Source organism: Saccostrea cucullata, unplaced genomic scaffold (assembly GCF_032062105.1).
Source record: "Saccostrea cucullata isolate Sc308-1 unplaced genomic scaffold, CSIRO_AGI_Scuc_v1 ctg11142, whole genome shotgun sequence".
Classification (NCBI taxonomy): domain Eukaryota; kingdom Metazoa; phylum Mollusca; class Bivalvia; order Ostreida; family Ostreidae; genus Saccostrea; species Saccostrea cuccullata.
Genome location: NW_026923653.1, coordinates 4664 through 20844, shown reverse-complemented (window position 1 = coordinate 20844; position 16181 = coordinate 4664). Strand labels below are relative to the sequence as shown.

General features: G+C 34.2%; 1 protein-coding gene across 1 annotated transcript; it reads right to left on the bottom strand.

Annotated features, from left to right (window-relative positions):
• Nucleotides 1-2650: 2650 nt before the first annotated feature.
• Nucleotides 2651-13392, bottom strand: LOC134264587 (polyribonucleotide 5'-hydroxyl-kinase Clp1-like). Its single transcript, XM_062746873.1, has 12 exons — nucleotides 13245-13392; nucleotides 12340-12417; nucleotides 11407-11520; nucleotides 9600-9725; nucleotides 8878-8991; nucleotides 7565-7763; nucleotides 6091-6180; nucleotides 5714-5814; nucleotides 5119-5269; nucleotides 4549-4629; nucleotides 4014-4107; nucleotides 2651-3194 (listed from the first exon to the last, which is right to left on the bottom strand). Exons 1-12 carry the CDS (start codon nucleotides 13257-13259, stop codon nucleotides 3080-3082), a joined length of 1278 nt encoding a protein of 425 aa, XP_062602857.1. The 5' UTR covers nucleotides 13260-13392; the 3' UTR covers nucleotides 2651-3079.
• Nucleotides 13393-16181: the final 2789 nt, after the last annotated feature.

Below are 16181 nucleotides of genomic sequence, written 5' to 3'. Positions count from 1 at the left end.
TATATGTTCCTATGTAAAACTTTGATCCGCCATTTTTGGCCCCACCCTACCCCCAGGGTCATGATTTGAACAAACTTGCATCTACACTACCTGAGGATGATTCCACATGAGTTTAATCTTTCCTGGCCCAGTGGTACTTGAGAAGAGGATTTTTAAAGATTTTTCCTATATATTATGTAAAACTTTGATCGGCCATTTTGGCCCCACCCTACCCCCAGGGGTCATGATTTGAACAAACTTGAATCTACACTACCTGATGATGATCCCACATGAGTTTCATCTTTCCTGGCCCAATGGTTCTTGAGAAGAAGATTTTTAAAGATTTTTCCTATATATTCCTATGTAAAACTTTGATCGGCCATTTTGGACCCACCCTACCCCGGGGGTCATGATTTGAACAAACTTGCATCTACACTACCTAAGGATGATCCCAAATGAATTTCATCTTTCCTGGCCCAGTGGTTCTTGAGAAGAAGATTTTTAAAGATTTTTCCTATATATTCCTATGTAAAACTTTGATCGGTCATTTTGGCCCCACCCTACCCCCAGGGTCATGATTTGAACAAACTTGAATCTACACTACCTGAGGATGATTCCACATGAGTTTCATCTTTCCTGGCCCAGTGGTTCTTGAGAAGAAGATTTTCAAAGATTTTTTCCTATATATTCCTATGTAAAACTTTGATCGGCCATTTTGGCCCCACCCTACCCTACCCCCGGGGTCATGATTTGAACAGACTTGAATCTACACTACCTGAGGATGATTCCACATGAGTTTCATCTTTCCTGGCCCAGTGGTTCTTGAGAAGAAGATTTTTAAAGATTTTTTTCTATATATTCCTAATTTTGTAAAACTTTGATCGGCCATTTTGGCCCCACCCTACCCCCAGGGGTCATGATTTGATCAAACTTGAATCTACACTACCTAAGGATGATCCCACATGAGTTTCGTCTTTCCTGGCCCAGAGGTTCTTGAGAAGAAGATTTTTAAAGATTTTTTCCTATATATTCCTATGTAAAACTTTGATCGGCCATTTTTGCCCCAACCTACCCCGGGGGTCATGATTTGAACAGACTTGAATCTACACTACCTGAGGATGATTCCACATGAGTTTCATCTATCCTGGCCCAGTGGTTATTGAGAAGAAGATTTTAAAAACTTTTTCCTATATATTCCTATGTAAAACCTTGATCGGCCATTTTGGCATCACCCCCCCCCCCCCCCCGGGGTCATGATTTGAACAAACTTGAATCTACACTACCTGAGGATGATCCCAGATGAATTTCATCTTTCCTGGCCCAGTGGTTCTTGAGAAGAAGATTTTTAAAGATTTTTTTCTATATATTGCTATGTAAAACTTTGATCGGCCATTTTGGCCCCACCCTACCCCCGGGGGTCATGATTTGAACAAACTTGAATCTACACTACCTGAGGATGATTCCACATGAGTTTCATCTTTCCTGGCCCAGTGGTTCTTGAGAAGAAGATTTTTTAAAAATGCCATTAATTTTTCTCTAATTCATAATTATCTCCCCTTGGAAAAGGGCCTGGCCCTTCATTTGAACAAACTTGAATCCCCTTCACCCAAGGATACTTTGTACCAAGTTTGGTTGAAATTGGCCCAGTGGTTCTTGAGAAGAAGATGAAAATGTGAAAAGTTTACGACGACAACAACGACAACAACGCCAACAACGACAACGACAACGACGACAGACAACGGACAAATTTTGATCAGAAAAGCTCACTTGAGCCTTCGGCTCAGGTGAGCTAATAATGGCAGTGTAGATGTTTTGCTCTGGAAATCCAAAATATATGTCAGATCAAAAAGTAAAATAGGAGGTGCACAATGGCAATATGTAATGAAGATTCTGTGAAAGTTTCATTAAATTTCCTTCAGTGGTATGAGAGGAGTTGCCGATAAGAGATGGGTACCCCAAAGCGTAACAGACGGACGGACGGACGTACAGACGGACGGACGGAAATACCGATTACTATATACCCTCCCACTTTTCAAGCGGGGGGTATAATAAAGCTCTCTGAACTATACTGTGAAATCACTAATTTTTGTGGCAGTTAAATGTTTGTTGTTTTCAAGGTATGGATAGTCCCATGAAGTTATGACCAACACGTAATTTAAAACTTCATATGCATTACTACTAATTACTAAACAATTCTCTTACCACCAAATCAAGTCCCCACAAACCATTATTATATCCCCCACTTGAAAAGTGGGAGGGTATACTGTAATCGGCATGTCCGTCCGTCCTGCTGTACGTTCGTCTGTCTGTACGTCCGTCCGTCTGTTACTTTTTAGGGTACCCATCTCTTATCTGCAACTCCTCTTATACCACTGAGTGAAATTTAATGAAACTTTCACAGAATCTTTATTACATATTGCCATTGTGCACCTCCTATTTTACTTTTTGATCCGACACATATTTTGGGTTTCCCGGCTACAGCAAAACATAGACTTTGTCATCAGTTATAACCATATGGAAGGCGGGTTGTATCATTTAGTGAGCTCATTGCTCACAGTACCTCTAGTTTGTTCCTCAAACCTCAAAAATTGGACCCCATGAAAATATGTGATTTTACAGTATGCAGAAGAAGTTCATTTCAGTTTTGACAAGGTGAAGAAGAAAGTCAGTATTCAGTGAATTTTTACTTTAATAAATTGTATTGGCAGTGGACAAAAATGCATAAATGTGACAGCAGACATTTGCTTTGTTAAAAACCTGTTCACTGCAGATATTTTATCCATTAACATTTTATGAATCACTAGTCATGCAGATTCTTGATCGCTTCAATTTCTTAACCTTTTTTTTCACTACAGATACACTCATGGGTTAAATCAAATGGTCCTCTTTTCATCCTATTATCCTTATTAATAAACTCTTTTCATTTCTTTTCACTTCTTCTTCTTGATTTTCCTCCATGGATTTTCCTCCAAAGGATATCACAGTAGTAGCATTTTCACATGTTGTCAAAAGAAAATCATCTAACTTAAAAAGCTTAAAATGTTCTTCCAATCATGTGCCGAATAAAACACTTTTCTATAAAAACATTCTTAGCATTAGTCTAGATTTCAATGTCCATAAATTGTAAGTCTAATATCAGCAGGATGTCGTTTGGTAGAGGATTCTGGTTGGGGGAAAGAATGTTGAAGGTTTCTTTTTCCGTGTCTAACCCTGATCTAAAAAATATGAAGATAAGCAATTTTATTTTGCAAGAATGCACAAATTAATGATAAAACAAAACTAGTTCAGTGTTCCTTAGGGCCCAGTATTAAAACATGGAAGCCATATACTGTATACAGCGTTATTTTCGCCCCGTGTTATTTTCGCCCTTTCACTCTGTAAAACAAATTTGCATGGTTTTAAATTCGCCCAATCGTAGTTTTGTTTCAGAAATTATACTGAATTTTTTTAATTCGCCCCGTTTTAAATTCGCCCTAATGAGGTGAGGGCGAAAGGGGCGAAAAATAAACGGGGGCGAAAATTTCCCTGTATACAGTAGTAATCTAGTTGTCTGTCTGTCTAGTCATATGTCCACCAACATTTCCGGTGGGATAAAATAACCTGATTTCAAAATTTCATAAAGAAGTAAAATGTACTTTGCTACAAGGGCAAAACAAGACTTTGGCTTTATCAAAGAAGTGATATTTTATCATCTGTCACAAAATAATACATGTAAATATTAGTACTGAACTGTAAACTTTTGAATCATGTAAACACAAATAGCTGTGCAGACAAAGAAGATTTGCTCAGCTTATCATCTTAGCTATATTTAATACCGTATAAGTGGAAATTTTAGCAAGACGCAAATTTAGCAATTTGTCCTTAAAAATTGGTGTTTAATTTTTAGTGTGATGTAATTTTAGCAATTTTAAAATCTTCACTAAAGAAGCTATAACAAGAAATCATTTTAATTTTTAGCAATCTCAGCATCCTCGCCAATAATGCCAAAATATAGTCCTCGCTAAAAATTCTGCTTATACTGTATTAATACTTACATGACAACATGGCCTAAGGTATTGGACTCGATCACATTATCCTCTATACTGGATGCTGAGCTTACACTGAACACATGGTGTAGAATATTTATTCCTGCCAAAATAAATACATGTACAATATTCAGCAATCAGGCATATTTATTAATGTTAAAATCAAGTTATCCAAAGGCCCAATTTGCCCAATGGCAAGTGCATACCATATAAGTTGAAATTTTAGTAAGACACAACTTTAGAGATTTGTCCTTAAAAAAATGGTATTTTATATAGTTTTAGCAATTTTAAAATGCTTACAAAAGAAGCTATTACAAATAAAACTTAATTCATTTTTAGCGATGTTCAATTTTAGCAATCTCAGCATCCTCCCTAATAATGCCAAAATTAAATCATCGCTAAAAATTCTGCTTTAATATATGGTAGTCAAAATTCTTTTGACCCACTTTTTCAAAGAGTAGGAAGAAAAATTGATCAAGCTCTTGTGTACAATTGTAAAATCAAGGCTTTTTTTTAAAAAAGTGAAAAATATAAAGATTTGTACCTGGTCTGATTGGCACTAATTTAAGCTTGTTGTCCTGTGCCTTCATTCCCAGAGGTAGACAGGCATCTGGCAGGGCAGGGGCTAAAAATGACATTTTTTTAAAAATACATTGTTGGTGCCATTATTCAAGTACACTAATAAGCATATAAACGAATGTAGTATTTAACACAATGAAAATTTGTATAAACACCTGTGGTTCATGACAAGCAATCATTTCAACATGATTAAAGTAAGGTTTCAAAAGTTATCCCTTTATCATTCACGAGATTTTACAAGTATTTTAGCATGTTTAGTCAGGGCTAGTGATTTTACAGTCAGAACTAGTAAATATTACTGGAAAAGTCTGTCTGGTCTAGTGTTCATAAAAGTTAATGTCAAACCCCTGAAATGTGTTCTTTTATCTCCAGTATAAACTCAAACAGTCAAGTAAATGTCAATCCATGCAGTTCTTTAACATGTATCTCCAATTTTCCCACGATTTATTTCCCAGAATCTAATCTATAGGAAACATGCATGTATAAACTAAAATCGCTAGAAAAAAATAATAAGGCTGCTGCCAGGGATTTTTACCTCCAATTTTATACAGCTTGACAGAGCTGAAGGGAATGTCCATGGGGTGGGGGAAGAAGCTGTCCTTGCCATTGACCTTGACCCCGTAGAAATATTCCCGGATCCTGACGTCTCGGGCCTCTGACCGCTGATGTTGATTTCTCTCAACGACCTAAAAAAAATATCAATAAACTGTAAACCTGCACTGCTAAACACTTAATCAGGTCATTAACATATGGACTGTGCCTATTTTATTCTGGAAAAATCTTCAAAGACAGTCAAGTAGCCATAAATTGTTGTTGTTTGCTCAAATGGAGAAATTACATGAGCACTTAGTTTTCAATTATTCTAACTTGGTCTGATATAATGTTTAGAATACTTGTATTTATTTACAATTATGCCATCGAATGCAGATTGCAATTTATTCTTCAAATGGTGGATCAGTATAACTACACATAAGTACCCCGAAAATAGGATGCAGAGTAGAGAGGGTCCTTAATTTAATTGTGTATGTTGGTTAAAACTGTGACTTAAATATCATCTAATTTCTACTTTAGAGACTAATTTTAGACAATCAAGACAATATTTGAAATCCTTGCCATTCATTGTGACCTACCCCTCCTGATTTGGGCAGTAGTATGACCTTGACAAAGTCAGGCATGTCACGCTTCAGTTCATTATACAACCTTTCCTGGTCCAGGACAATAATCACATCCACTGAAACAAGAAGGTCAAAGGTTAAGAAAGATATCAATGAAAAATTTCTTTATTAGTATCCATATTAGAATCACCCGAGGTAGAAAAAAAAAGCATTCAAAATCAAGTCTTTCAAAACCATTTTCACTTCATTCCCTCTACATACTGCATACTTTGACCAAAAAATTTGTAAAGACTGAGGGAATTCTTAAAGGAAGATAGGTTAAATAAGCAATTAACAGTATAACTAATTTATGTTTTCAAAGATTCTCACACATAAATAAAATGAATACAAACCTTCAAAAGACCCTGCTGCATGTTTTAGGGAATCATATCCACCCCCTTTGATCCATCCCCCTGTGTTAATGACCACTCCACTGATACTGACTGGAAAGAAAACAGAATATCACCTTAAGGGGGCCGACTATAGTTTTATTGTGTGAAAACTACAATAGCGAAACTCTTTATTTTTATACCTTATATAACTTACATTAACTTCAGTGTACATGCAAAGTTTGGGGGAAATCTACCGTCCAGGTATTTTTGAGGGACCGTCTCAAAATACAGGTACATTTACTATAGGATTATATATGAAAATGCCATTTTTTAGCACTTTGAAGCAAATTATACTAATACTACAATAGACATTTTGTTCAAACTGTAATATTTGATGAGTAATACTATATTATACAATATATGTAAGAGACACAAAATTCTACCGTCTTGTTACCAGAGGGTGCATCTCAAAATGCAAAAAATTAGCAAATTTTACTATTTTTATAGTGTATTAAAAAAAATGACGTATGCAATGGATTCACATGAAAACATAATAAAAATATTGGAGATATTATCAAATTTCTATGTTTTAAATTTCAAGAGCGTACGTTTATTACTTTTTCTTAAATAGTATTTTTATTACCCCTTTCTTTAAGAGCTACAGATTATCATAACGCCAAAAATGCACTGCAACGCCGTCAACCTACCTATCATTTGCAAAATCGGTTTAAAAATCAGTTATATCAAATAGTAATTACATTTTTTTTATCTATAATTTCTTAATTTTGTTTAATTTAAATAATTAAGCGAAAAAAGTTGCATTTAAACAGTAAATACGCTTCATTTTACTATGATGCGCGAAATATTGCGCAATGGAAACTATAGTCGGCCCCCTTAAATTGATCATCTCCTAATATGGAAATCAAGAACAACATACAAAGAGATTGTAATGGCCACATAGCTCTACGTCATCCATGATCTTGAACAATATGAATATCCTAGCCTAGCTACTATATAGCGATAACAAAAGAAAGTGATTACATATAAACTCTACATAATCTATGATCTTTCACAATATCCTAGTCTTGCTACTATGTAAGGATACTAAGTTTTTTCATAAAGTGCATTTTAAAGATCTAGATATATCTAGCACAGCGACTAAACTACATGTAGCTGTTTAATACTGTAACTAACATGCTGCCCTGGAACCTCCAAGAGGTGGGCTGTCAATCATTAAAGTGTACTACCCACAGTTACCGTGGAATCATTTTATTTACTGAGAGGTCAGTGTTCATGAGCAAACAAAATTCTATTGGTTCTTGGGGTATAATTTCAGGGTAACTTGTAGATACAAAAGACACAATGAATAAATATTCTGACAAAATCATTTCTCATGGAGATGTAAATTTGTGGGGTAAAAGATGACCCCCGAAATCCAAAAACATTGATTCCCCAGGAACAACGATGATTCCACTGTTACAATATGACTTCTGACCTTTACGCTGTTTGTCACACTTCATATTGGTGACTTCGGCCATCCTGGACACCAGGAGTTTATAAAGCTGGGGATTGGTGGAGGGGGATGTGTGACCGTAGTGGAAGACCAGCGGAGCGTTCAGGTGGAACCCTTCCTCTACATCAGCGGGTCGCTCAACCACGACGGCCCCCACCGTCCCAGGTATAGATACCTGACCCTGGAGAAGAAAGAGATTGTTACAGAAAGGGTAATAAAAATTTAAAATATTCTTGTACTGTTCCATGAAGAGGCAGTACTGTTTCATTGAGTAGCTATAAAAAAAAAATATAGGTGGCAACTGGTCAAAATTTGATGGAGATAAAAAATAGGAGAAGTGGAACTTGGATCCAAAATCATCATAAATTAAGTCTGATATTTGCCAATTGTTAAATTGATATAATAGATGTGCTTTTTTCATTTATCATGATCTATATTTTTATTAAACTGGTGGAACAATTTTTCATTGCAGGGCTCTCACACCACTTTTTGGGACTGGGGCCAGGGCCGTTCAAATTGGGAAAATTATCGTCATTTTGGGAAAAGTTGGATAACACAAATTCATTAAAAAAAAAATCCTCAAATTTTGCTTTTCTAGCATTTTATCATCAATGCAAACTCTGGTTTGAATAAACAGTTAAACAGAACAAATATGGGTACGTAGGCTATTTATGACAGTATATTAGCAGTAGCTTTGTCATTACTATCTTTGAGTGTTGATATTGCGGTTATATGTCTTACTGCATGACAGTCGCTAGTCACATAGTCCCCAATTTCCTCGATCACATGCACAACTTTGCTTACCAATACAGCGCAAGACTGAACATGCCGAAGCGCGGGTATGTTTCTAGGTGCAGCTTACTAATGTTTAAATGAAATGTCTATTTTTGAAACCAAAATGCTGTTTTTTGTCGAAACTACATAACAAGATACTCTGCACTCATAGTTGTATACATTTTTGTAAAAACAATAACCTGGTTCACTTTCATTTGCAAATGTGTTTTGTTTGGGTTTTTTTTTTTTGCAATTAGGTTTGATGGACTTTTATTTTTAATTGATATTTTACTCTGGATGGAAATTGGGAAATTTACACCTTTCTTTTGGGAAAAAAGGTACCTTTTTTGCATTGGGAACGGGGCCGTTGAACGGTCCCAATTTTAGAGAATCTAGAGCCCTGCATTGACAAGTACTGTACAGTATACACTACATGCTAGTGTGAAATACTATTTCAACTATACTTCCCCTTACATTTTCAACAATAATCTAATGAATAATATACAAATAATCTTTCCCACCTGTCCAACATCTAGGTCAACAAATATGGGTGCCCTTCCGAGGCGGGCTGCGTAGTTCAGTAGGAGGCGAGACAGGGTGCTCTTTCCGACATCAGTGGGTCCGACAATCATCACCTAGATAGACGCAAATCACAATTATCTGGCTTGAAAATCCTAATAAAAGCAAAAATCGCTTAACATTTTCTTTATGGTCGGAACCCATGGGTTTTCTCTCTGTTATGCTGCAGTTAAATGCAGTGTAAATGAGAGAAATCCAGTGGGTTCCAACAATGCTCCTACTTCTGTATAAGTGGAAATTTTAGCAAGGATTTAATTTTGGTATTATAAGAGGTGCTGAGATTGCTAAAATTGAATATCGCTAAAAATTAATTTGTGCATTTCACTTGTAATAGCTTCTAATGTGAGCATTTAAAATCAATAAAATATCTCTTGCTAAAAATAAAATAGAAATTTTTAAGGGGAAATTGCTAAATTTGCATCTTGCTTAAAATTTCCACTTATACCGTATACAAAATCAGGTCATCGCAAAAATTATTTTTAATTTACTTAAATAGTTAAAACAGTTCCATGAGGATAAAGTACGTTTTTTTCAATTAGATTTAAATTAGATGTGCAGCATTCTTTCGTTATTTCTAAATGAATCTGACTTTGTTACATTTCTTTTCCCTTTCCTATTTTTTAGTTTGAGATGTATTCATATCAACTCATACTAAGTTACTTACCCTTGGTCCTCGGGTATTGTCACTTTCAGCCTTTTCTCTCATTTGTTCTAGTGCAGCATGGGTATTTATATACATTACCATGGGAGTTTCCTTGGCAACATAAGCTACCTCTGTTCTTCCTTGCAAGTAAAATTTTGTCAAGGACAAATATGATTCAATATAAACATGCAAAAAGGATAAATTTCAGATCAGGCCATCCTTAAAAAATTGTTTGTTTGGAATTGCAGCCTGAAGGGTTTCAGACACAGGAGGAAGGGAGGGAAATTATTTTTTTTTAATTGAAGATAAATATATTTAATTTTTCATTAAAAAAATCTCAGTAAACAGTAAATACATTTTCTGACTTTAAAAAAAAATTATCTACCATCAACAGAAAAACCTAATTTTACATAGACCTGACACTTTATATCAGTGTTTTGTATGGTGCATGTGATACATGTAATGGGCCAAAAAAATGATGAAATAAAAAAAAAATCATCCTACTTTTGGTCAATAAAATTTTTTCATTTCATAATGGCCTCAAATGTAAATAATAATATGTTCCATGCTCCAAATATGCATTTTCATTCAGTCTGTACAATTCATGAAATTAGAGTGAGGTGCAAATATGATAAGCCACCACATGTACTATTGAAATGTGGTACCAAAAAGTTTTCATGTGTTGCAATTTTGGTACCCGGTTAACCGGGTAAAATTTTTTCGGTACTCGGTTACTCGGATGTATATTTTAAATATTTCTGAGCTTATATATTTATTAATGCATTAAAACATTGATTTTAAAACGTAAAATGTTCTTTGCACTTGTACATACAGTAATTAGGGTTTCCTAAATGACCGTTATCGCCCGTGGCAATAATTACCGTGACCAAACACCTGATGTGCCTAACTTTTGCTTTAATTATTTGTTTTCATTGAACATCGTTTAAGGTCCATTGTATTTAAATAAATTAAATAATTTTGTCAATTCTCCATGTATTGCACGTGCGATTGTTGATATGCGTTTGATTACATGCCAATTAATGCAAATGGTTGAAAGCAAATGCTTTAAAAATGTTATGTCCATCGTTGCTCCAAACTAAAACATACCGTATATGAAGTCTCGGATCAAAAAGTGTACGAAGATTGTATAAATCCTCTCTGTTATAGGATTAGTCATGTAGCTCTGACAACTTATCACTTGGACGTCAAACACATCAAAGAATTACATTACAATTACGGAACAGAACTGATTATTTTGAAACAAAAACACTGTGAACAATTTATGATTTTATTTCTCGTATTTAATAAAAAAATTGAACTTAAAAAAAAATTCGTCGGGTACAAAGTGGTCATAATTGTTACAACGCATTTGCAGGTAACCTCCCATTTTTATTTCTACAAGAGTTTACCATGTTTTACAGTTATCAATTAACTTGTTCCTATTTATTTACACTTTACCGAGTACCCGGGTAAATCGGAAAAACGTCCGAGTAACCGAGTTAAAAATTGACCGATTTGACATCCCTAGTTGCAATATATGGTGCAATCAAACCTGACATCTTCAAGAGTAGGACCCAAAAGGATGATACATGTACTGTATGGTAATTTGTTGCAAATAAGGACTGGCACTAAAATAAGGTGACAAGATGAATGTGTTAGTGTATTCAGGCTTATTTCTGCTCTGTATTATTTTTGCATACAATTTTGCACTGCTTAATGGAATTTGCCAAGTTTTATATCTGCCCATCTGTGAGTAGGATGAAAAAGGACTATTTACAAAACAGGGGCAAAAATTTCCCAATATACAGCATGCTGAGGAGAAGGATATCTTAATGAGACAGCCATGCCAGGTGAAGACTGCTACTTTGGCTCCCTGGTCAAAGTTGTAGATTTTTCCTTTCGTCAGTTCTGATCCAAAAACCTCTGCCATTCCTTCCAGAAGCTGTACACAGAATTCAGATTTATTCATAATATAATCCATGCATGCAGACTCAGAATATGTACTTGATATGGTTATGTTAAAAATGAAAAGACATTTTGAAACTGCTTAAGAGAATTAAAACAACACAACAGATTTATTTTTTTTTAAATACGGTGAAACTTGTCTAGTTGTGTATTCTGAAACCTTGACTTTCATGAATTTCAATGAATTGCTTAGAATGTTGACTATAAATCTGGCCAATTTCTTTGGAACTAGTGGTGGCTAGATTAGACTATAGTTTTACTGTACATAGTTCTATCCAATCAAATTAAAATTAGATGTTAGATCCACTCGCATACTTGCTACACTAACATCTAACAACATCCTGTTGTGGGTCATGTCAGAGGTCAAATTCAGAATAACTCTAGACTTAATTGCTTCACCAATATTCAATGATTTTGCAGAGGACGATTTGATTGGTTGATAGAATTTGACCTCTGACGTGACCCTCTATGGGATGTTGTTAGATGTTAGTGTAGCAAGTATGCAAGCTGATCTAACATCTAATTTTAATTAGATTGAGTTCTATCCATTTTATATAGAGGACGGTTGAAAAAAATTTCATCTGCCGCGGTGGCCGTCAAACAAGTTCCTGGCAGCTGCCGGTTATTAATGTGGCAGCCGCCAGACCTATTCACTTGCCAGATAAAATATTTTTTTCTCCCTGGCAAGTTCAGGCTTCCATAACTTTAAGACCTCATACAATCATGTATAATTATAATGAACAGCAAATAGTTTTTTTTTATTTAATCATGATTACAATTGAATAATGGTAATTACCTCCATTTGGACTGAGGCATTGGCCTCAACTTCAAACCTAAGCTCTTCATCAGCATTCAACCTGTACTCTTCTACACTCTAACAAATAAAAAACGGAGAGAAAATAAGAAAACAGACAAGATCATTTTATACTTAAAACAGATTTCTGTCTTTGAAACATCAACTACAGAAGATTGACTACTATTTGAAATTTCGGCTAACGCCTCGGCTTTTATCTTTCAAACAACATTTCTCAACCGTGGAGGTTATCCTTCAACATTGACGAAAACGTGGATTTTACTTCTTAAGTAAATTAGAATTTAATCAAAAATTCAATAAAATCAAAGGAAATTATGAAAATTAACCGACTAATATATTTTCAAGGAACGAACGTTGTGCGATCGAGTTTTAGAGCAAACGAACTCCGGGTAAACGAGAAATACAGCAAACAGCATCAAGGGCGAACATGTTTTAGGGTGAACGAACATACAATCTTCAATGATAAACAACTTGTAACATGTGCATTTGAGGTGTCAGCTGAATCGATTTCTAATATTATTTGATGCTTCTCAATGAAAGGAGCAAGTCCTAAAATATTGAATGAAATTTACCAGGGGGTGTTGACTCAGGACGACTGGCAATGCCAGGATACAACTGCCATATGGTGAATGATTTGTTAGCTACATTTAGATCTACACTGTTTTTTTTTTTTTTATTCTTTTTATTTGACACTATACAATACTGTCTTTAATAAAAGAAGACAGTAGTTAGCTTAAAACTGGAATTTATATAATAGCATTACTAAAATTGTATATTTTTTTTAAAAAGAAAAAGACAGGCGTAATATTATGTTTTTCAAATTCAGAGGAAATTCAAATTACCATGATAAAAGATAACAATATTCGAGTTTCTGGGGAAATGATTACCTTTTCTTCGCTCATGACTGCTCGTATTGATTGAAGTAAATAAGTTTGACTTGATACTTCATCTAGCTTACTATAAAATGATTTTCTGACATATTGTTCATCTATTCAATGTTCACAGCATTTTAAAGTTTTCGAATTCACATTTGTTGTACGCTCGAAACATAACTTCCGGGTTGAAGAAGGTGAGTCTATTTACCCCAATTCTCCCTAACGTTCGTATTTTAATGGCTTGCTATAGGCCTAATAGACCGGCATTTCCTGTTTCATTCGTGTATATCGCGGATATCAAGCCAATCTATTATAAATTTATTATGAAATCTAGCATGGTTCCAAGGAACTATCCCAGCAGGCACGCAACGTTGTTTCAACGTTGAAAGGAGGTGGAATATAGGTTGCAACGTTGATAAACTATATTTCAACGTTGTTTCAACGTTGAGGTTTCAACGTTGAATCCTCAACCTTTTTTCAACGTTGAAACAACGTTGAAGCTGCAACATATTTTCAACGTTGAATGTTCGTCGATATTTCAACGTTGAAACAACGTTGAGGCTGCAACATATTTTCAACGTTGAAAGTTCGTCTACATTTCAACGTTGAAAAAACGTTAATGCTGCAACATATTTTCAACGTTGAATTTTCGTCGATATTTCAACGTTGAAACAACGTTGAAGCTGCAACATATTTTCAACATTGAATGTTCGTCGATATTTCAACGTTGAAACAACGTTGAGGCTTCAACATATTTTCAACGTTGAGTATTTTCTGATATTGTAAAGTTAAAACAAGGTTTAAAAATGCAAAGTTGACTGACTTGATTTCAACGTTGAAACAACCTGCAAGATGCAACATATTTTCAACTTTAGGAAAGTTAGGAAAATTTAACGTTGAAACAATTAAGGGGTAACGAATATTGAGCACTTTAGTTTTTAAGTTCAAAATATAAAGGTGTCTAATTTAACTCTAATCCATGCGATTTTCCGCAATATACACAAAGCTGTATGCATTGTTAGAAAATTTTATATATATAATAATTATACTTAATAAATGAAACGCATGCATTATAAATTGATTTACTAAAAAGAGTTGTGGCAATAGCTAGTACCATTATAAAATTTTAAATATGAGTTTATATGAAGCATGGCATATACATTTAACACTTCATTATAATTATGTTTCAAAAAAAAAAAAATTTTCAATAAATTGTGAATGCTATTTTTTTTTTTTGGACATATATTTTTAAAATATGTCAAATATAAGCTTTTAATAAATAATTTAACATCTTTATCCAACATCTCACTGTAATTCCATGTTACTATAGAATTAATAAAAATAATTATTCAGAATTAATGTTCTTAAAGTAAGACCCATATGGATCCGTGCCGTATACTCTTTCACAGATTATACATATACAGAGCGAATCTAAGAAGTCTTAAAGCTTATTTTATTAGAATGTGTTTTCTGTGTGTATTAATTCTATAATCTTTCTTTTCACAAAATATATAAAAAAAATTCAAATAAACACGTAAAAATTTTCACACTAGCAATTAACCCCGGTCAAGTTGCATTACTTAAGATCCACTCCCCAAAAACCTTCGAGATATCAGATAAGGAGTGCCTCTCGCTTAGTTGGTCAGTTTCAGTGTCAGGATAACCTTGTTATGCAATTTTCTTGCTGGGCAGAGTATAGCTGTTTGCAGCTTATCTAGGTCAAAATTTGAATTCAACTGATGGACAAGAAGTGCGCGTTTCTTTGCTGTTCATATTTCATGTGTTTTTCAAGCTATATACACAAGGATTAAGGCTGGAATATCAACTTCTGCTCAGTAAGTATTATTTCCTTTTCATGAATTTAAGAAATTCAGTTTTTTAGTATCTGTTCATCATTTAATTCTTGTTTTATAAGTATATTTGAAATCTGCGTGAAATGCACATCCTTGGTTCGTGTTATGTGTTTTGTTGATATTCATTTGGTTATGAAATATAAGCTAGTATACTAATATATTATACAATTTAACTAATTGTAGTTCGCCGTAAGGTTCAATCAACCAGTTATGCAGGGAATTGATGGTATAGTCAGCCTTGATTGCATCAGATTCTTCTCCCGTGAAAATTATACAAAGGAATGCAACATTTTGTAAGTACACTATGTATATGTATGTCTATAACATTTTTCTTTAGTAATAATTATTTATAAGCATACTCATACGAATTTTAACATAAAGTCAACATTAATTCTTTTAATCATGTTAATTAAATCCAAGTACCGGAATATATTCCTTTGTCAGATTTTTTAAATCATTCATGTATATTTATTTTTATCATTTGATATAACGTGTTACATGTGTACGTACATTTTATCGAACAAATGGCTTTAACATCTTTATTTCTTTTATCAATAGGCTTTTGCTTAGAGGGCACGGAGGGTGGATTCTCCTGTTCATTTCTTTCATTCGTGGGACTTAACTCTATGCGTGATTAAAATCAATGGATCCGCCACTTTGTGGAACTTAGATGTGTAAGGCATACGCGTACTTTGAAGGACCTGGATGTGATTATTGTGACCCACTTTTCCCAAGGAATATAAATTTTGTCAAGCAGTGATTTTTGAGATTCAGTGATTGAATCCGAATTTGTGTTTGTCTTAAAAATACATGTTACAAAATAAATTCTCTCACAATCATAATACTGGATTACAACTTATATAAATATTACGCAACTTGAATAAAAATTTTTATTAGAATTTGAAATGTATTTGTTTATAAAGCAAAATGTAATATGAATTCAACGTGATTTCAACCAAATATCAACGTTTGTACATCCGAAAAATTTCAACCAAATCTCAACCTAATTTCAACCAATGTTCACTTTTGTTCAATGTTGATATTTGACGTTGAAACAACGTCGAAGCTTCAACGTTGCCTCAACTTTCATTTGCAA

Coding starts and splice junctions, on each gene's coding strand:
- LOC134264587 (XM_062746873.1), bottom strand. Junction 7,764..8,877: donor TTGACCTAGATGTTGGACAG/GTGGGAAAGATT, acceptor TTTCTTCTCCAG/GGTCAGGTATCTATACCTGG. Junction 5,815..6,090: donor TGCAGCAGGGTCTTTTGAAG/GTTTGTATTCAT, acceptor TTCTTGTTTCAG/TGGATGTGATTATTGTCCTG.